This window comes from Neodiprion virginianus, chromosome 3 (assembly GCF_021901495.1).
Source record: "Neodiprion virginianus isolate iyNeoVirg1 chromosome 3, iyNeoVirg1.1, whole genome shotgun sequence".
Lineage (NCBI taxonomy): Eukaryota > Metazoa > Arthropoda > Insecta > Hymenoptera > Diprionidae > Neodiprion > Neodiprion virginianus.
Window position 1 is genome coordinate 20,683,500 of NC_060879.1, and position 21,531 is coordinate 20,705,030.

A 21,531-nucleotide genomic window follows, 5' to 3' on the forward strand; every position below is an offset into this window, starting at 1 on the left:
TTAATTTTATTATCGATGGAAATGGCTCCCTGATCTTTCTTTTCTCTCTATTCACCAAACGCTCCCTCCACTCGCACGAGGACCCATGTCTGACCTCCTATATTTTGGCAACCACTTGTGATTAAAAATTATCCACTCATAATCGTTTATGGGTCGTTTGTAGGTCTTTCATGGCGCCTTCCCGGCAAATGATAGTTGAACGTTTACTTATGAAATTTAAAACCAGTTTATCTAGAGAATTTAGGTATTCTTACATTCTTTTCAAGCCCGATAGTGCGTAGGCGGTTTGTGGTAGTGTGTTTGACCTAACCCTTGGAATATACAACTACTGTGAAATTTCTCAGTCCATTTTTGGGCGATTAGGAATATTGCTGGAATCAATTCTTTAATGTACTAGATCGACGTAATTTTGCGAGCGGAATCAATTGCGCGTAATCTAGAGTCACTGCGAGCAGTGCATCAAACACGGTAGCTAACAAAACGAAGAAATTTTTCAGTATTTCGTGGTGTTTCCTCAACTGTTGGTAGCACCCCATCTACCCTGATTAGATATGGGGTATTCCATGACAGATCGTCGTGACCAAAAGTCTGACCCTTTCAGAATTAGTTTAAACTTTGTGAAAGCTTTTTGTCACTTGTCGAGATTATTAGAGATTTTTTTTAGATAATTATTCGACGAGGTTTAGACGTCAATATTTTATATGATATATGCAGAAATCGAGAATTTGCGAATTCCAATTAAGTATAACTTTTGAAAATTATTAATCATATAAAAAAAAGTTTCAGTTTTGAGCGAAAACTAATATTTTTGCAATTTTTAAGACCTTTCAGCGGCCTCGATAAATTTTTTCATATTTTGGGGTCAAAGTTCACTTAAAACTGGAACTTTTTTATGTGCATATTTTTGTTATGTAATCAATAGTTTTCGGATTATACTTAATTAATTGAACTTCGGATATCCTCAATTTCCGAATATATTACATCGAATGCTAACGTCTAAACGTCGTCGAATAATTAGTAGCTAAGCACTATTTGACGTTTTTCTTTTTTTTTTCAAGGAGTATACTTATACCTATGGTGTACTAAAATTAGTAATACACAAAAAAAATATACGCATAGAGGAATCTCGATTATCCGAACCTCGATCATCCGAACCCTCAATTATCCGAACGATGGCGCGAAAGACACATTGTTGCTAGCTGCCACCGCCGTGAGCAACAATGTATCTGCGATAATCGCGGGCATGCAAAACGCGTTACACCCGTTCGTCAATATAAAATTGACGATTTTATTAAAAAAAAATATAAAAAAGGCATTCGACTTTTTTCAGGTGTTTAAAATACTTCTGATTTCTCTTTTCTTTCATTCATTCAAAAAAACTAATACTACCGTAGCAGCGGGTAGGTGTGTGGGGATTTCGAGACACTCTCGGTCCTCCACGCTCGAGCCTCTGACTCTCACTGCTCTCTCGTGTCTCGACTACCCCAGGGTAACCTTTAGGAATAAAGTCAGGTACCTTACCCCCCCCCCCTCCTGCTACACTACAAAGATCGGAACTCAATATCAATACTCGTGTGGTCTAAATCAAAACAAAAGTAGTACGACATGGTACGACAGTTACGAGCGTCAAGCGCTGAGGCTGCCGGCTTCTTGCGCCGACACACACACACACACACACACACACACACACACACACACACACACACACACACACACACACACACACACACACACACACACACACACACACACACACACACACACACACGCACACGCACACACATTTCAACGTTAATATGTAAGTCAAATTTTGTACTGTTTTTATGTAAAAAGGTGTTGTTTATGATCTCGTCCCAAAAAACCCACGTTTCGATTGTCCGAACTTTTGGTTATCCGAACTAGTCTCGGTCCCAATTGGTTCGGATAATCGAGGTTCTACTGCATATATTTATGTATTGATAAGAAACTGACAACGATAGATAATCCAGGATACACATTTAATGTAATTTCAATATTCATGTTGATAAACAACTGATTAATTGAAACTGGATCTACTTTGATTTCAAAACAAATTTTGAATATGCAAGTTTTGCGCCGCGTGGGTGATCGATATGAGAGATCATAAAATAAAAAATATATTGAGTAGTGGGTACAATATACGGTTACGATCATAACATTTAAAAATTTTTATGCATCATCAGTGACACATGTTAATATCATTCAAAAATGCGATAATTTTTGCTCACATACGATAAAATTTCATCCCTGGTATGATATGCGCCATCTTTAAGGCTGCTAGACTGATCAACCGATGCGATTCATTAGTAGAGGAAATAAAGCAATGGACTGTCGATTTTTTGAGCAGTAAGACGGATTTTAATGCGGTTTTTTGCATTCGCTTCGTAAGAGCACCTACAAACTTTGTGAACTAAATTGATTAATTAATTTTTTGAAAATGCATTATGGCATTAATAATATGCATTTTGCAAGTGCACTTCCAAGAGACACTAAATAAAAAATTTGCTACTCGGGGGTTTTTGGGGTCGCTGAACACGAATATCGCCACGGCAACCGTCTCCGAGGTACGTGGTGCCCAGGGTGAACGTTTCAACGTCTTTTTCTGGAATTATCTTGAGTATTATCATTTTTACCTCAATTAAAGTATATTGTTCTTAATTCAATCACAAATTCGATCACAATTTTCGCCAAAACTCTAGGAGAAGACGTTGATACTGTCCACCCGGGGCACCAGGTACCTCGGAGACGGTTGCCGTGGCGATATTCGTGTTCAGCGACCCCAAAAACCCCCAAGTAGCAAATTTTTTATTTAGTGTCTCTTGGAAGTGCACTTGCAAAATGCATATTATTAATGCCATAATGCATTTTCAAAAAATTAATTAATCAATTTAGTTCACAAAGTTTGTAGGCGCTCTTACGAATCGAATGCAAAAAACCGCATTAAAATCCGTCTTACTGCTCAAAAAATCGACAGTTGGGCCGTTTTTAGTGCTTTATTTCCTCGACTACATGCACTGCGGTGTGTTTTGACATTGAAGTGACAAGTTGGGTACTCGGCGCTCGTCCAATTGAATATCTCGAAAAAACACCACCTGTCTTATTAATTATTCCAGCAATATGGTAATTGCCATAGGATTCGAAGGGAGTGCCAATAAATTAGGCATTGGAATAATCCGCGACAATGATATTCTCTCTAATGTTCGACACACTTACATCACACCACCAGGGGAAGGTAAACTAACCTGCTTAAACTAGCTTCTCTTACACACCTTTTAAGATGACATAATATTCACACGTTACGAGAAATACGTGTATAAGCTTTCTCACAGTAGGCAAAATCTTACTCAATGATATTCAAAATCGAGATAACGCGTAGAAATTTCAATATCTTCTTTAAATTATGAATACTCGAAATCTAAACATATTTCTGTAACGATTTTTCTCGTTTATTACGTCGTAATTCGAATTGATTTCTTTTAGTAAATTTTAATAAATATTTGCAAATCTACCTTGACTACGAATTTGTGCTTTAAGTATTGTACGAGGCAAGCATACGAAGCAATTGAGTGTTAGTGTTACACCAAAGATTTCTAACTTGCTAACATTGATTCACACCATACAAAGTTGAGTTCAGTGATTGAGATAGGTTCTGCAAGAAAATTTGATATCCGTGCCGTCTATGTATAAATGCAGGAAGTCTTGAAATTTCACATACATTTTGACGTCCTATTAAAACTATTCTACTGTTTCCTAACTCAGGTTTCCTGCCGCGAGAAACAGCGCAGCATCATCGCCAGCATGTTTTAGAAACGTTAAAATGCGCCCTTAAGGATGCAAGTCTTACCATGAAAGATATTGATGTAGTTTGCTACACGAAAGGACCTGGAATGGGAGCACCTTTAACAGCAGTTGCGCTAGTGGCAAGGAGTGTTGCGCAGCTTTACAACAAGCCTATAGTAGCAGTGAATCACTGCATAGGGCACATAGAAATGGGGAGATTAATAACGAAAAGCAAAGATCCAACAGTACTGTATGTTTCGGGAGGAAACACTCAGGTCATAGCATACTCTAGACAGCGTTACAGAATTTTTGGTGAAACAATTGACATCGCTGTGGGAAATTGCCTTGATCGTTTTGCACGGCTTTTAAAACTGTCCAATGATCCTAGCCCAGGATACAACATAGAACAACTTTCCAAAGAGTAAATAACTAATTGATTATTTCTGCTTGGTTATCTATTTCAGGAAATATGCTATGCATTTCTAGAATTGTTCAAAATCTGGTAGCTGTCAAGCAAAGTACAGTTTTGGATAATTCTTTACAATCACTGGCACTGCAGAAATAAAAGATCAATAGCACTTTCAATCGACTATAGCATTTCACATTGTGTTATATAATAACGATTCACAAGATACTTCGTAACCTACTCTGTTTAATTACATTTTTTGATTAAATTCTTCGACATTCATAAACTGGAAGGTCCAACAGGTTTGCAACCAAAAAATTCACTTGCCAACACTTTTGAAAATTTGGTTAGTCAATTTTTTTATAAGCTTCAATGACAAAAGTCCGTATTTCCAAAAAACTATGTACATGAGCATGTGCGGAATTTATGTTTCAAATTTGCGTATGCATTTTTCTCTCTGCAAGTACTATGCATGCCTAATAACTCAAGATTGAGAATTTCTGACACATCTCTGCTAATTATGACACTTTTCTTTCATTTAATGAATGCCATTCTCTATTTCAACAGAGGTCAAAAACTGGCGCCACTGCCATATACTGTCAAAGGAATGGACGTGTCATTTTCTGGTATCTTGAGTCACATTGAAGAACGACTACCCAAATGGTTGAAGAATGGCGAATATACAAACGCAGATCTATGCTTTTCTTTACAAGAAACTTTATTTGCAATGTTGATAGAAATAACAGGTAATTAAATGATCTGACAAGAAAAAAATGCATTAACTTTTTAACTTGACATCAAACCGTTTATTTTGTTTATCTAACAGAACGAGCGATGGCACACACAGGATCGCACGAAGTTCTTATAGTTGGTGGTGTCGGTTGTAATTTAAGACTGCAGAAAATGATGGCTGAGATGTGTGAGGAAAGAAACGCTACCCTTTATGCAACCGACGAACGATTTTGTATTGACAATGGAGTGATGATAGCTGTTGCCGGTTTATCACAATTCAACACGAGTGGTCCCACACCCTGGCATCAAACCACCTGCGTTCAACGATACAGAACAGATGCTGTGCATGTAGCTTGGCGAATTTGAGTCTTGAGGCGTAAGAACGAAATATTACATAATTGGAAGTGTGGTAGGGGCGTGGCCTACATCTCGCTGTCAGGTGGAGAAAATTAAAATTGATGCCAGTAGGGTCAGTGAGAGGCTCTATTGGCTGGTTCTATCAGAATGACCTCACTGTTGATGGTTCGAGCGCTGTCCGCAGTTTGGCGTAGCAAACTATCACAGATGCCAATGTTATGAACTTTTCAATTTAGTAGCCATAAAGTACGCCGGTATGGTTGCGTTTTGCTGCCATAAAATTGAACCTTATACAGAGACGTGTTCAATTGAGCACAAGTTCAATGTAGGGTCGGAAAACGCGACCATAATGGCGTATCTTACGGCTTTTACATAAAAAAATAATGTTCACACCACAGCCATACAACTTTCTGGCTTTGGTTCAAAAACTACTATTGCATGAGAATTTCAAAAATAAAATGAGCAACTTATATGTATAGTATATACAGGATGAGTTTTCTTCGGGGTCTGATCTGGGAGGAGCTTGGATGCGCTGAGAGTCCGACTTCTATTCATACTCGACTTCTATTCATACTCGTCCGTTTCAAAATAATAGTGTGTGATTATAGAGCAGATACGCTTATCTCCAAATCTGTTTACGTCCACACGTATAGCACACATCCGAAATACAATCTACTCACATGAGGGATTGTTTTGATAGCGGGATACAAGCATTGACACAGGACGAGTATGAATAGAAGAAGGCGGACTCTCACATATTCAAGCTCCTCCTAGATCAGACCCCGGAGAAAACTCACCCTGTATATAACGCAAGTAAGTTTGCTTTGATAAAGAATTGGATCAATGCCTGTACATTTGTATATAATGTGTGACAAACACACATAGATATCCACGTTTATTCACGAATTCTGTACCTAATATATTATATTTATAATAAAATATACATTTATGTACATGATACAGCAAAAACTTCATAGCGGTGACAAGACAGATAAATATCAAATTTCCAGACTTCCTGCCGTATTTTTTATGTTTTCTGTACACAGGCCAGCATTCAGTTTTGTTTGATTGCCATTATCTTATTAAATAATAGTCTACAATACTGTACTGACATGTGGTACAGAATTATTTGTTAAATTTGTCAAAAACAAGTTGAATATTGAAGGTGAAGACTTTTGAAAAAGACATCTTATGTTTGGAGTACCATAATTCCCTGTCTTTCGATCTGTCACCAGCCTGAATATTATTACTGACACTTGATGTCCATATGATATTGGTACACATAAATACGTGTAAGTGATATATCGTTTACAATCATTGTGTATTTTTCTAGATTCATTCAAACTGTCCAATATAAATAGGTATTTGCCAGGAAGTGAACGAGACAAGTTTTCCGAGATCCGTTCCAAATTGCTACCTTCTTTGATGTTAATATAAAGCAATACGCATATTTTCTAAATCAGATTGATTCATTAAATCGGAAGTTTGTTTTAACAATTGAAAATGCAATAACAAGATTGCATTTAATTTTTCACAATTGACAAGCAGCAATTAACAAAATCTCAATGCTAAGCTTCATTTTAGTAATCATTCGACAAACATAAATACTAATTATACTGACCCGTGTATAACTTCTTACTTAATTATGTAGAGCCCCCCCCACCCCACCCCCACCCCCACTCACTCAAAATCAGTAGTCAGCAGTTACCCTGACCCTGTTATTTGAGCATTATTGTATTTATTAAGTGTGCTTTACCATCAGAGTGAAGAAAGGAACTATCTTTTGTTGGAAGTACTGTAGTGCAGAATTCTCTAGTCCCAGAAACTTACTTTGCAAGCACTCGAGCAAAAACTGGTAGGTATATTATTAAATTTGATATAATTAATTTTATCAACATATAACAGGTCAACATTGAGATATTCCCATAAATCTTAATTATCTTCAAATAACAAATTGTACCACCATTTGCCATGGAAAACTAATCAGGCAACTTCGAAATAATGTTTTCATATTGCATTAAATTAACTTTATCATTTTTAAAGTTGAGAAAGTAGAAAAAAAACTATCTATCTTCAGAAATATATATCGTATACACGAATATATACATGCATATGTGTATGTATATAGGGTGATCTAGAAATATTGCCCCATAAGCTACCGTTGTATTCTTAATGAAAATTTGCGACTATAATGATATTTCTCATAGTAAATTTGTTATGTGTAAATTACTGTTTGAAATTGGCCAATTCGATAGCACTTGATGGCTCAGGGCAGCTGCTGAGTGCACAACAAATAAATGGGGTTTCGCCAGCCCTGGCAATCCTATTCTGAGCCATTAAATGCCACTGGATTGGCTAATGTGAAGTGGTTGTAATTTATAAAGAATAAATTTTCTATAAAAAAGTAAAAAACTTTTTAACCTCAGATTTTCACGAGGAACACATGGGTAGCCTATGGGGCGATAATCCGGTGTCATCCTGTACATAGTATGTTTCATTTACTCCCAGTTTCTTGGTATACTTGTACACTCACTCTTCATAAAATATACAGATGTAAACTTGGTTTAATTAGGTATACACCTTGATTACTGGCCGAGAGGCTGGCCACGTCCCCATTGATATCCACCATACATATTTCTGCCCGGTCTCTGTGGTTCCCTTTGTGAAGGAGCGGTTCCAAACCCTCTGAGTCTTGAAGGAGGGAAATAAGCCTCGAGAAATTGAGGTGTGGCCAATAAATCTGGACCTCCGAATTCTTGAGGGTATTTAAACTTCAGGAAGAAGTACAAATGTCCCACTAGAATACCAACTAGTTCCAACATTCCACCGCCAGATATCACAAGATTGAAAGCAAAGAGAACCCATGGCAGATACATTGCTTTAAACTGCGTCCCTGTAATGACAATATCACATTGTTTTCTGTGTTTCTTTTTCTTTTTATTCAAACTCCACATTAAAATAAGTAAATCGGGACATTAGGCGAATAACACAAGATAATAGGTCATACATTTCTGTGAGAAAACACGGCAGAAATCCTGCTCGATATTGTAGTATGAATAAATAATGAATGTAGCTTTTATTTACAAGTATGCTATCTGATGAAGAAAAGAGTGAAAATTTTATTATCACTTTGATAGATACTACAAGTTTTTGCTTAAGATATTTGCTTGTTTCATGCTTTGATAATGAAATTATTTATAAAATAAAAAAAATTCATTTGAATCGCCCAATTATCCAACCTTTACTACGACAAAACTGTTTTTTTTTTATGCAGCATATTTCGAAAATCAAACAAATAGGGTTTTAGAATTCCCAATGCAAACAATTGTTTTAAGAATGATAAAAATCAAAAAAATCAATAGACTATTGACCCATTACGCTAACTTTTACACCTGTGGACTTTCAAAATATGGGAACAATTCAAATTGGGTTTTGGATATTTGGATATTTTTTTTTTAGGCATTTTGTACCCCATTCAACCAACTGCAGTAGCTAAATATTTTGACGTTATGTTTGTTACATTAACACAGCAAACTAGAATATCATTATTCTACAGGGAATGTGTTGGGTAACTTATGGAATAAATTGGTGTACGATTACAGCTAACCTTGCCGATCAATATTAAGTAAAACAAGTTTGAAAATAAGGAGCGACATTAAGTCTTATGCATCTATTTTCTTACCAAACCAAAAATTGACAATAGTGTCTCGGTTGAGATGACACCATATGTAGAGTACACTGAGTACCATAGGGTCCATGAGAAGTGGGAATTCTCCAAAGAGTCCAGCGATGACACAGCAAACCCAGTTAAACAGAAGCATGTAGAAATAATCAGCTGGTCGTCCATCATACTCGCCACGTTCGAGCCTTACAGAATAGTTGTAGATGAAATAACAGTTGATCATAAAGTGAAACCCAGTTGTTGGTCCAAGGGGATAATAAAATACGCTGGTAACGGCTCTCCATATCTCGAATTTGTGAACGAATGGAATGTAGAATAAAACGAGTCGTTCCGGACTGAAAATACCGAATCTTCCCAAAAGAGAACATCCCACGGATAAAAGAAGCCACCATCTAGTAAATAATGGCTGGGCATTGAACCACTCTCTCAGTTCTGACATTTTTACACCGTATTATCTATTTAACCACTTTTTGATGTACGGCACAAATCCAAAAACCGCGACGAATGTGTATTAAACCGTCAGATGACAAAATCCACCACTTCGCTGCCGACAACGATTACTCCGAAATTGCAGCATTGGCTAATGCATAAGACACGGTTGATCTAAGCTATACCAAGAGAAGAAACCTACTTGTTTTCAATGCCTTAAGTGATGATGAAAGAAATGGTGCGTTCCGAAATTAGCTCCCAGTGCTGCCAACAACCATTTATCTCCTTTGCGCTTCCAAGTTCGTGAGTAGCTCTGCTTCTAAAGCATATATTGCCGTTTTCCACTTATAGCGTTTTCCACTGGTTGCACTGAGTGTGAACTGAGAGCGTACTAGCGGTAGATTTGTATTTCCAGCGTGTTCCACTGGCAGCTCGGGTGCGTGAATTTGGCACTGAGTGCGTAAAATATTGCCCTGAAATCGGGAGTCGGTGTCAAAGCAGTGCAATTATGGCTGCCGATCGTGGAAGAGTCTAAGTAGATGCTGTGACAGCAACTCTTTTATTAGATCTAATTTCATCTTCGTCTAGCAGTGATGATGGACTTGCTGGAGCCGAAAGATAGAGGAGAGATTCCTAAAATTTTAAGTTTCATAGGAGTAATCCACAGCATGTCCGATATCGAAGTATGGAAACACATTTTTTCAGCTTTTAGAGGTTAACTGCTAGGTATATTTCAGGAGATTGGGATAACTTGACTTGCTAGTTAGTAATTTTTATCTTTTCAGTGGAATTGTCAATTTTTTTTGCCCTTGTATGCTCGTGCCTAACATTTATGACATTTATTTACAAACAAAAAATTACCGTTGCGTTTGTTCAATTGGTTTCTTTATCACTTGCTTGAAAAAACTGACAGTCGCGCAGTCGGTCGAGTAACGTCACATTATTTGTGATTTAGGAGAAATTATGATCTAGTCTGCCTTTATACGTTTTACGGCGTTCCACTCAGAAGGTTTGCCCCGATGCCGGGCGATGCATGCACGGAACGAGTGCCCCCTGTTCGAGCCAGTGCGCACTCAGTGCAACCAGTAGAAAACGCTAATAGAGATCAGTGGAGTCGGCCAATCGGATCCTGCGAGACAAAGAAAGGATGTAGCATTACTACTTCTCTCTCTATATCGTTTTTCGCTCATACGGAAGAGTGTACCAGGGCTTCCTTCATGTCTATAGGTATTTCTAGGGCCAAGGTAGAGCCAGTGAAAATTCTGTATGTATGCATCTTAAAAATATAATTTAAATTTTTATGATAATAATGATGATGACGGTATTTGTATATTGGCACAATGCCGTAAGAGACATAGCCAACAGCAAAAAAGAAGGAAGAAAAATAAGAATATTTAAAAACGTTATCTGACGTTGTGGCTGAATATCGAGCTAGGTATTTTTTGAAACAAGTTACTGTGTGTACAATGGCGTCTGTGATATGAGTTTGAAGCCGCGCTCGAAGCCGCGGGTCGATCAAGAAAGAGGCAGTGTGAGTGGTGCGTGGGGCGTGACCGTTCGGCTGATACATTAACCGGATTAAAAATGACGCTATGTATTAAAATCGGACTGCCGAAAATCTGAAAAGATGAGATAGACTCCGGTTCATAGGGAGAATAAAAAGAATCAAATTTGAAATCATAAATCGGAGGTGAAAATGACACTCTACGAATCTGAGAACACTAAATTACTTTGCGGCGCTATACTCTAAAATGACCTTAAACGCTGATTAATCTACAGTCGGGCTCTATCTCAGAATCCAGTTGAATTTTGCTTTTTTAATGTCGTATTCGACACTCTAAACGGCAGTAACATTTGCAAAGTTATTGATGACATTCTTCACAGATCACACTTTGGAGTAAGAAAATTTCTAAATGATATCACCGCGATTTAAAATAACAGTTTCATAAAAATCCCATTGCCAGAGCGACCTGATCAAATGCGCTTAAAGTCATCTTCTATTTAATTTTTTATATAATACAATCATCCAAGATACATCCAAGATGAGTGGAAAGTATCTAGAGATTTACACTGGGTGCTTCATGGCTTGGATTTACCTGCAAGCATCTTGGACTATTCTGACTAGCATCTTTTATCAATTCTCTGTGCCATGGGCAATATGGGCTGCGTTGGTTCTCACTATCAGTCTACAGGTGGCCAGAATTCCACCTCCGAGTTCAGAGGTGGTCAGAGAAGTATTAGGCGTCGATCCTTTGATAGAAGCCAAGGATGAACAAGGAGGTGATAGTCATGGTACCTCGGATCATCTGTATTGCATGAGAGTAGTCGGACATCGTGGGGCAGCTTTTGATTATCCAGAAAACAGCCTCAACGCTTTTCGAAATGTAAAAACTAACATACTAACACTGCAATTTTTTTTTTATTTATAATATCATCGTTGTTAACTGTTTTCAGTTCATGGTTATGAGATTTTCCTGTTTTAGTGCAAAAACAGAGGGTGCAGTGCAGTTGAATTTGATTTGGCATTAACTAAAGATGGTGTCCCAATTATATTTCATGACCTTACTATAGAGAGACTGACAGGGAAGTCGGGAACTGTTAAAGAAATGACTTGGAATCAGTTGAAGGAATTAGACATCAGTCGAAATCATCCTCTGAGGTATATTTCAGCATTTAGACAGTCTGAAATTCAAAAGTCATTCCTATATTACAATTTTTGTCAATGAAGAAACTCAAACTTTATGCACACAGTTGCATATGTTAGCAAAAGAAGAAGAGAAACGTAGTTATATAAAGGTTCAAGCATTTTCATCACCGAGCTCTTAATTACCGCATTCCTGAAAGATATCATTTCTTTTGCAATTTCGAATACTCCATGTAATTCCCGTAATTTCATTTCAGAGAAAAGTTTATTGGAGAGGACAAAATTGCTTTACTAGAAGATGTGCTGACCGAATGCATCCGTAATGATCAGCGAATGTTCATCGATATCAAAGAAAAGAGCCTTGAAATAGTACAAGTCATTCTGGATGCATATAACAAGCATCCCAGTCTTTTCAAAAGAGCTGTAGTAACCAGTTTCAATCCAATCATTATTTACTTGGTGCGTAAGATTGGAATTATCGATTATTTATCTCAAATGAATATGAATTAATTGACAACAAATGTGGTCGTTAGCTAACAACCGAATAAATATGAATAACAAGGAATCATTTTCGGTATGCAGTTTGCTGTAATGTCTCGTGTCAAGAAATCTTGGGTCTTAGGAATTACCAATACTTTTGTATCGTATTATTATTCCATTGCCGGATAATAATATTAAAGCGAAACGTATTCTTATTCTTGTATAAACGATAAATATTGTGTGGAACTAGACGTGTAATAAAATTCAATATTTTTTGCAGATCAGAAGAAAAAATCCAAAAATCGTGTGCAGTATAGCCTGGAGGCCTCAACTCATATCGCGAAAATCATATCAAGGTTTGGAAGGTCCGGGTCTACCGCGCTTCTCTAATCCCTTCAAACATGCATTGGCTGCTATTGTAGACTGTCTACATAGCTGGGCTTTGCCACGGTTCACTTATCATTTACTGGGCCTGTCTGCAATATTGTTGCATAAAGACATCGTCACCCCGTAAGTGAATTTTTCCTTTGGTGATAAATTAAAAAAAAAAGCTAAAAAATGTATGATACATGCTAAAACTTGATTGGGTGATGTTGAAAAATTTGATTTTGTCTTTTCTTAACTACTCAGGGAAGTGGTGAGGAAATGGAACGTGCGTGGTGTTCGGGTGATTGTTTGGAACGTGAATCTACCCTCAGAAAAGCTTCATTATTCTAGACTCCTCAAGGTGACATATTTGACGGATACTTTGATAGGAGAAAAAAGTGCGTGATGAAGCCTTTACCAAATTACTGTACGATAATACTAAATGATAAATTTGTATGATATGAAAGATCTGATTATAGATCTGGCAGCTACCCAAGCTAGCGACAATTTGAAGTATTTTCAAGTAGGTAATAATATTTGTTATTTTGTAACCACTTGCATTTCAACAATCAGTATTATACAACTCGACATTATTTTCATAGCATATACATATATATATCTGCATATGTATATATACATATATTTAGACCTATGTATACTGCATTAGTCCATATTATTTATATTTAAAGCTTTCTTTTTATACACATGCATAAATTCAGCAAAGACAAAAAAATATCCGAGAGTGCTGGCACTGGAATATCTAATCGAACAATAGATACTAAATTAAGAATTACCATTTCAAGTACAATTTTAATTTTGAAATTCCTAAGTATTTTAGAATTGAAATGTTTATGAAATAAACTCTAGCCCCGTTTATGCTGCTAAACTTTTTTTTACAAATCTATTTATATTTTATATTGACTCTTGTCATCAAGTTATTTAATCACTCAGAGAGCTTGAATGATGATGTATACATGCCATGTTGATATCAAAGGTAACATAGTATGAAATATAAGCTATCCAGCAGAAAAATAATTGTTTCTCATTCCAGTCTCTACCTCTCTCTACCTTACTATTAGATCTGAGCTTATCAAAACATCACAAACAATGGCAAGTATAAAATTCATGAAGTTTGGGCTCCCAAACGACTGACGAATATTTATAATGTATAAAAATAAAAACCAACTTTGTTAGAATGCCTTAATCTTACTTACACAGCTTAAATGTTGAATTGAATTCTACTTAAACTCCGTTTCTAACAGACAAATATTGAAAAAAAAACATAATAGAGCATGACACGCATCTTTTCTCATCAATTTGTCGGTTCGTAAAATTCTACTCAAATCCTCATTAAATTTGGACTGACTTACTTCATTTCTATCCAGGATCTAGCCTTGGCGAAGTAATCGATAATTACACTTGAGTTGTATCGGCGTTCTTGGAACCACGAACTATGTGAGAACAGGAACAGGCACACTGCGTTATGACCGGATACTCAACAGGCCTCCACTTGCATTCGCCTTCCCTTATACAGTGCCACCTAAGGAATTTTTTGTAGTTCGTATTGGAAGGGCGGCATTTCATGCCAGGAGGAACGCTGCAGGAAATTCCCTTCCCCTGCGAGCACCTTCCCTGTTTCAACCAACGAGGCCAAAATCTTATTCCAAGATCTTTCCACCTCCATTGGACCGGACAAGATGTATACGCCCACAGTAACCGCCTCAGCTTCCTCTTCAGCTTCTCGGAAACGCGAGTCCTCAGTCGCGACCCATCAGGCAATCTCACGTAGCTAAGAAATAATGGTCTTCTACTTTTACATTGAATTTCGAATCTTTACATAAAAGTAATTCTTGCTTAAGTCGAAAAGGTTTGAAATTCGACTCTGATTAGATTTGATTCAATAACTTTTTTTGAGTTACTGTTTGTTAGAGTGAAGCTATGTGACATTGTTTTATTTTTATGCGCTTTTTGATTACGCCTAATTAACTATTAGAAATTGCTAAGAATTACCAGTTGAAAACTTATGACACTTTTAACTTCCCTTTTATCTATTTTCAGAGAAAAAAAGGAAGTTATTGTAATCACCCAGAGAATGAAATATTGCGTTTTCACCAAATCTCGACGAATTTTCGGATGAATGTCTGTGTAATTTTAGTCTGAATTGACGCGGATTTTTCAAACTTAAAACTGATTAGATTTTACCTTTCATCGATTCAGCACTTTACGAGTTATTTAGATAACAACATCACAAAAAATAAAATAAGAATGACGTCTAGAGAATGGATGCCGGATTCAACTGAAAATTGGTACCATAATTTGTTTTTTGGGTTGATCACGAATGTAAAGTTAGATTATTTTCTTATGTTATAAAGGATATCTCGATAACGGATCAACAAATTTTTATGATTTCTGTCTCAATCAATGCAAATCTTTTTACGTAAGAACTGATTAAATTTTGGAATCAAATGGGTCTAGTAATATTCCTATTCTTTAAAAAAAAATTATAATAAAACAATATGAAACATTCATTTGTTTATATTTTATGAGCTCCAAATGCATATCCAAGTGGGAAGTTCTTAGGCTGACTCATCAAGGTCAGCCCAATTACCCACTTGTTTCTCTCAAACATAACTCACTCTGAAAAAAGAAGTGTGTTGACATAAACTATACATTTTCACTCAAACTTTCGGTCGTCAACAATAACGGGCGATTTTTGAACGTAAAGACAAAATTTAATATTCTCGAATACCTCATTCTCTGTTTAGGTATTCTTTTTGGGAAAACAAAGTAGATTAAAAAACAAAATCTTCAATCCGGATTCAATATGAATTGAATTTTTCTTAATTCATCATTAATTGAGCCCTTCTGAAATGAAACTGACTGTTGCATAAAAAATTTCCAAACGTGATATAAGAACACATTTTCGCTGACTCTAATTGAATTACAATTAGTCTGTGCTAAACTCAAATAAAATTCTCAATAAAGAGAAAAATGGGAGCAAAATGTTTTCGACATATTTTTCTTATGTTTCTGAGTTTTCACTTGCGTCGGAAATGAATTTAATTGATATATTTGGAAATTCTGCATTACTCAGCTTCATTCCAGATGATCCTAACGAAAAAATTAATAGTTGATGAGAAAAACAAATGTCTCACATTGAAGCAGGAATGAAGATTTTCTTTTTTTGAACTAATTTTTTATTTCACAAAAGGAATATCTAAATAAAAATTCAGACATTTTGGGAATTTTTAATTGCGTGTGTGAAATCAATAATTTCACATTATAGATTACGATTGGAGTGGTAATTATTTATTTTTCTCGATAGTAAGAGAAATCAAACATTATAAATCTCGATGAATGTTAGCTCAAACTGAGTTATCTTTCACGACGAAAATTTGATGATTCTTCAATTGATACGTCTTACAAATTTCTGATAATAGACTAATAAAAATCAATGGATGCAAACAAGAAAAAACAACGCTGTGCAATATAGTTTTACGTTAAACAAACGACTTTAAGCTGGCAGTGACCCAGTCCTTGAACTTTTCGTTTTCACACTACGAATTCAGATTCATGATTAACGATTTAATAACCCTCAGGTATCATATTACATGAAAATATTTCGACTTTTTTATTTTGAATTACAATAATGAATCCACCGTTACAAATTTCTGGAGTCTGACCTTCGATTCGTTATCGATGATCCAAAAAATTTCCACCTACTAATTTCTAACAAAATCAAAAATTTTTTTCAGATTTTTTTTCCACGATATTGGATTCGATATTTTAGATTTCGCAAATCTGACCTCAGATTCGTGATCAGCCACCCACCGAACCTTCGAATACCAATTTCCAGTGAAAGCCAAATGTTTTTAGTTTTTTTTTCAGCATATTGCATACGCCAACTTTAAATTTTGCACATCTGAATGTAGATTCGTGATCAGCGACTCAAAAAACTTTACGGTACCAATTGAAATTCAAATCCGTCCATCCGTTCTGAAGATATCATTTTTATTTTATTTTTTAGATCTTGTTATTTAAATAATGCAAAAAGTACCGAACTGACCAAAGCCAAAATCAAATCAGCTCTAGGTTTGGAAAAACCGCGTTGATTGAGATTAAAATTATTCAAATCCGGTAACTCGTTCTCACATACGTACGTATATACATACATACACACAGACGTCTATCTGAAAATAATTGAAGCTGATTCTCTAAACTTCAAAACGTGGAGATCTAGTGAAAACTTAACTTTTCAATTTCGGGGTGATTACATTAACTTCCTGTTTCATCCGAGAACAAAGAAACGGTAAGTTGAAAAAGTACCTCGAAAAGAATTTTTGAATCACATCTGATAGTGAAAATTCCGAGTCTTTTGGACTTGAGCGAGAATTACCCGTATAGATCAGAGATTTTTCATCTCACTATTTACCCCAGGTGTAAAGTTTGCAAGGCCTCTGGCATCTCTCCCGTCGGAACAAGACGTCCCCGGTGATCAGCGCGGAATGGAAATTCCCAGGCAAGACGCGCCGTCGCGTTCGGTCGCGAGTTTGACATGAACGCCGCATCGTAATCTGCCCCTAGCAGTGCGAGAAGCCGCGTTTCCTCGCGCTCTTCGGGCGGCGGGTCCAGCGTGTTGTCCGTCGACTCAGGGAGCAGCACCGACAGCCAAGACTCGGCGGGCCGCAAGCCGTGATCATGTGGGGACCCCGAGCCATTCTGCGACTCCCCGCGAGTACGCGATTGCAGAAACGGAAGTGAAAGCAAGACCGCTACCCACCAGCCGCCCCACCGCGAAATGCAACTCCGCATCTGGAAAATTATTCGTTTGATGAAAGGATAATCGTATTTAGCATTGCCGACAATTTCATTACCAGTACTACTCCAGGTTCGATTGCCAATCCGGTCGATCAATAGAGTCGATGACGAAACTGCCGTTTGAGCTGCTTAATTGTAGGTGGTAATTGTGATAGGTAAAATTGAACTTACAAGGGATTCAAACACCACGAATTTAGCTGGAATACGGGTATTTGAATGTAGTTTGAAAGAAGTTCCGCGGGGTTATTATGATTTCACAAGATTTTGAAAAAGTTTTCTACAATATTTCACTATATTTTACGGCAAAAAGGTTACCTGTATTTAATTCCTGGATGCACGGAATTCGGTTGGTTTTTACAGATTCCATGAGAGTTCATGGAATTTCCATTACATTTATATTGCATCCGAATTTCTACTAATCTAATGTGATCTACCTTATATGTATGTCATGATACTATAAGAAGTAATTTCCTACAAATTTACGAGGGTTATGCAGAATACAATAAACTTTACGTAACTTGTCGAGCTTCCAGGAGCATTTTGTAAAGGGCGTATAGGTATATTGTAAGATTTTCGTAGTTTTTTTCAAAGTTGCAGATTCTACGTCTTGATGTAGATTCTCTCGACGGATCTTCATGTGATTTAAGAAATTCCATCAAGTTTCACGAAAAATCGCAGAACTAGAATGAGTTTACGTGATTTTTGAAGATTTTCGCAAATTATCGATATTTCCATAATGTTTTACTTATCTGTGGTAAGACTTTTGACGGATTTGAATGGAATTTATTTGAAATTGTGTGGATTTGTTTCATGCATTAAACAGTCCAAATTATAAGCTATATCCCATTCCCGTGCACAGTACTCAAAAAATCAACCTCCGTATCACAGATTCTGCCGAAACTTCTAGGGGTGTTTCTTTGGCCAAAAATACAGAGTTTTTGATTTATAGTTTCATCCATCGGGTCGTCCTTGGCTCTTCTTACAATACATCAGATTGTCGAATATTTGCAGATCATGCTTAACTATGGCCATGAAATAATAATATATCCGTCTATATCTGAATGAGAACCTCTCATCGAAACTTGAAAAGAGAGTAGTGAAAATTAATATTTCTCGAAAAAACACAACGATTTTTGTTTATTAAGGTGTTCCGCTCATTGAACTGCAGATATAAGTAATTTTAATCGCAGTGAAGAACTGCCCAATGGATGAATTTATCATCAGAAGCTCCATACTTTGGGATAAAGAAATACCGCTAAGAATTTCAGCAGATCCTTTGATTGAAAGGTCTGATATTCTGCTTGTGAGAATTTTTGCGATTACGCCCTCATCGACCTAGTTTTAAAAAATAATCATTATTCATAAAACTTCCGCTAGTAAAGAAATTGCGCAATCTCAAAAACGCTGACTCCTTATGCGTCGTGGTTAGTTAACGCGTGCGTTGAACGGTGTGCATAAAAACTAGACGTAAAGACGCGAGTAATACGAGATTGATTAAGAGATTGATGTCAATGCGAATAGTATAATTGAGTCACAGATTATGAATCCGCGATACAAATACAATGTAATAGTATACGTTATACTTGTATATTAGTATGCATGGTATAATTATATGAGTTGGCGGAAATTATTTAAAATTTAGAGACATCATTTTTACAGTTGGATCCTGCAGGTGAAGTTGAGCGATACAATACATACGTGCATATAGCGTCCGCTGTACAAGCGTAATTCGTGTGCGCATGGTAATAAGAAGGAAAGACCAAACTGGTGAGCGAAGATCGAGGCGGTGGGAGCCGTACGGCACCCACGCGGGGCGCGGGATGAAACCATCCTCCAAATATGGCGGTGGACACCCTCCTCCGCGCTCATCCCACGTTAAATACACCTCTCAGCTATCTATATCTATTTATCTTATTGTAATAACGACAAACCAACTCTTAACTCTCTTAACTTAACTCTCTCTACGAGCACTCTGTCGCCGCCAGCGTAACCACTTATAAAGGTATATCGCATGCGTTCAACGTGCATTATATACCGCATATATATGTATATATGCCGACATGCCTGTGTTTTTATTTAAACGCGAAACATACGATATTAGATGGTATTTATTCTTTCCGTTATTAATAAATAATCATTTTTGCCATTACAGGTATTTTATTTGATTTCAACTTTGTCGCATTTTTTACAATTCGTCAATTTTGTTCACGCTCAGTTTACTACCAAGTAAACGTATAACGTACGTATATGTACATACATACCTACAAATATATATATATATATATATATATATATATATATATATATATATATGCTGTTCAATAGAATTAAGTATTCATCGATGAGGCAATCTTTTAATTTTACTGATGATCCTGATGATCGCACGTGTTCCGCAAGCGTATAGTTATACACTATGCATACATAGGTATACTCGTACGAGAACGGCGTATACATATGTTACATCCGATCTACATATACTATACCGTTATTTTTTATTTTATTTATGAGTCGGGAGAAGCTGCGTACGCGCGGTGTGTACGTGATTTGTATAACTGTAATTTTGTGCAATATAGGTATATGTCATGTATCCAAACACTTGACATTGTAGAGTACAATAATCGAGCGCGTGGGGTCTGTTGCTCCAAGCGCTTGGAGTCTGGCTAATTTGAAATTTTTATACCTATTTCTATAACGATGAAGAGATTCATTTTACGGTCTCAAGTGGTAGGAGAAATTGATAGTAAAAACGCAAGTAAATGGCACGGATGCACATGTGTATGTTATATGTATGCCTGTATACGGCCCATAGCAAAAAAAAACTGGTATTACTTTCGTCCGATCTGCATGAATCGAGTAGCCGGATTGTCGACACACGCGGGCACTTCGGATATAAAAATATTCTTAAATTCTGTTTTTACATTCATCGCCTTTCAGTGCTGTGCAGCTACTAGTTTAAAGTTACTTTATGCTGAACTTTGTCTTATCTCGAAATTAGTCTTCGGGTATTTTTATTTTTATATGACAACAGTTTCTTACGATTTGTGGTTACTGCCAATAGAAGAATTGTATTTAAACTATATTACGAAATTGTCCAAGTTTCCCTTACTTGAATTATAAGTGTTAATCCATTGAGTGCAGTCGTGTTAGAATGAAAGTGAACTGAGAAACGCACAAAACGGATAAAATAATTGGACATTCATTTATTAATGTAAATATTGTAACTATATATATAATGTAGGATTTATAATTGTGTATGGTTTCTTACCGAATGACGCGTCATCGGGACGCCATCGGACTGCAGGTTACTCCGTAATTTTTCTCTTTTTCCTGTCACCAGATCGGGAAGAACCAAAACAAAAAAATTGACCGAAATCCAAGTAGGTATATTTTCCTGAAACTTTTTAGAACCCGAGAAGCAAACAAAAGTATATAACAAAGTGCGACTTATTTCTGGTTTGTTAATTCTGATTTTCCTTTTCTCTTATTCTCATTTTAATATTAATTTACTCATTTACGCATATAAGCACAAGGTAAACAGCAGATTCATCTTTGAAATCCCAACGAAACAAAGAAATATAACTGTTTAAAGCGTACTTTGGGAAGGTAAAATTTGCGCTAACGGAAATTCAAATTTTGGTATATTGGTATTGATCGATTAATTCGCTTCCGAATTGATAATAACTGAAGTTCTTCGGCAATACGATGCGCGCGAGTAGAACTTCGGCGCGTGTTTGTACCGTAGTGAGAATTTCTTTCGCGGATGGACGAGAGGAAGACAGACGGACAGACAGGCAAACTACCCACACACCCCCTCCAATA

General features: G+C 36.6%; 4 protein-coding genes and 1 long non-coding RNA gene across 9 annotated transcripts; 2 read left to right on the forward strand and 3 right to left on the reverse strand.

Moving 5' to 3' along the window:
- The first annotated feature begins 2,253 nt into the window (after positions 1–2,253).
- Positions 2,254–6,463, forward strand: LOC124300787 (probable tRNA N6-adenosine threonylcarbamoyltransferase). Its single transcript, XM_046755173.1, has 5 exons — positions 2,254–2,320; positions 3,028–3,250; positions 3,778–4,219; positions 4,772–4,950; positions 5,031–6,463. Exons 2-5 carry the CDS (start codon positions 3,136–3,138, stop codon positions 5,300–5,302), a joined length of 1,008 nt encoding a protein of 335 aa, XP_046611129.1. The 5' UTR covers positions 2,254–2,320; positions 3,028–3,135; the 3' UTR covers positions 5,303–6,463.
- Positions 4,983–9,572, reverse strand: LOC124300789 (derlin-1). Its single transcript, XM_046755180.1, has 2 exons — positions 8,976–9,572; positions 4,983–8,186 (listed from the first exon to the last, which is right to left on the reverse strand). Exons 1-2 carry the CDS (start codon positions 9,412–9,414, stop codon positions 7,879–7,881), a joined length of 747 nt encoding a protein of 248 aa, XP_046611136.1. The 5' UTR covers positions 9,415–9,572; the 3' UTR covers positions 4,983–7,878.
- Positions 9,573–9,621: 49 nt separating this feature from the next.
- On the reverse strand, positions 9,622–11,297 carry LOC124300794 (uncharacterized). The gene is made up of 3 exons (XR_006907331.1): positions 11,161–11,297; positions 10,266–10,533; positions 9,622–9,877 (listed from the first exon to the last, which is right to left on the reverse strand). It is a non-coding gene; the product is annotated as an uncharacterized LOC124300794 (long non-coding RNA).
- On the forward strand, positions 10,649–13,929 carry LOC124300786 (glycerophosphodiester phosphodiesterase 1). The gene is made up of 5 exons (XM_046755172.1): positions 10,649–11,788; positions 11,888–12,063; positions 12,306–12,507; positions 12,809–13,038; positions 13,159–13,929. The coding sequence occupies exons 1-5, from the start codon at positions 11,447–11,449 to the stop codon at positions 13,298–13,300; spliced, it is 1,092 nt and encodes a 363-aa protein (XP_046611128.1). The 5' UTR covers positions 10,649–11,446; the 3' UTR covers positions 13,301–13,929.
- Positions 13,797–21,515, reverse strand: LOC124300788 (noggin-2-like). Of its 5 annotated transcripts, none has more exons than XM_046755178.1 (4): positions 18,028–19,093; positions 17,769–17,837; positions 17,327–17,706; positions 13,797–14,701 (listed from the first exon to the last, which is right to left on the reverse strand). In XM_046755178.1, exons 3-4 carry the CDS (start codon positions 17,704–17,706, stop codon positions 14,308–14,310), a joined length of 774 nt encoding a protein of 257 aa, XP_046611134.1. In that variant the 5' UTR covers positions 17,769–17,837; positions 18,028–19,093; the 3' UTR covers positions 13,797–14,307. The 5 variants fall into 5 exon arrangements, with proteins under 5 accessions (XP_046611134.1, XP_046611133.1, XP_046611135.1 ...); XM_046755177.1 differs by having other exon boundaries at positions 17,769–17,909; XM_046755179.1 differs by lacking the exons at positions 17,769–17,837; positions 18,028–19,093 and adding an exon at positions 20,978–21,515 and having other exon boundaries at positions 13,797–14,683.
- Between the last annotated feature and the right edge of the window lie 16 nt (positions 21,516–21,531).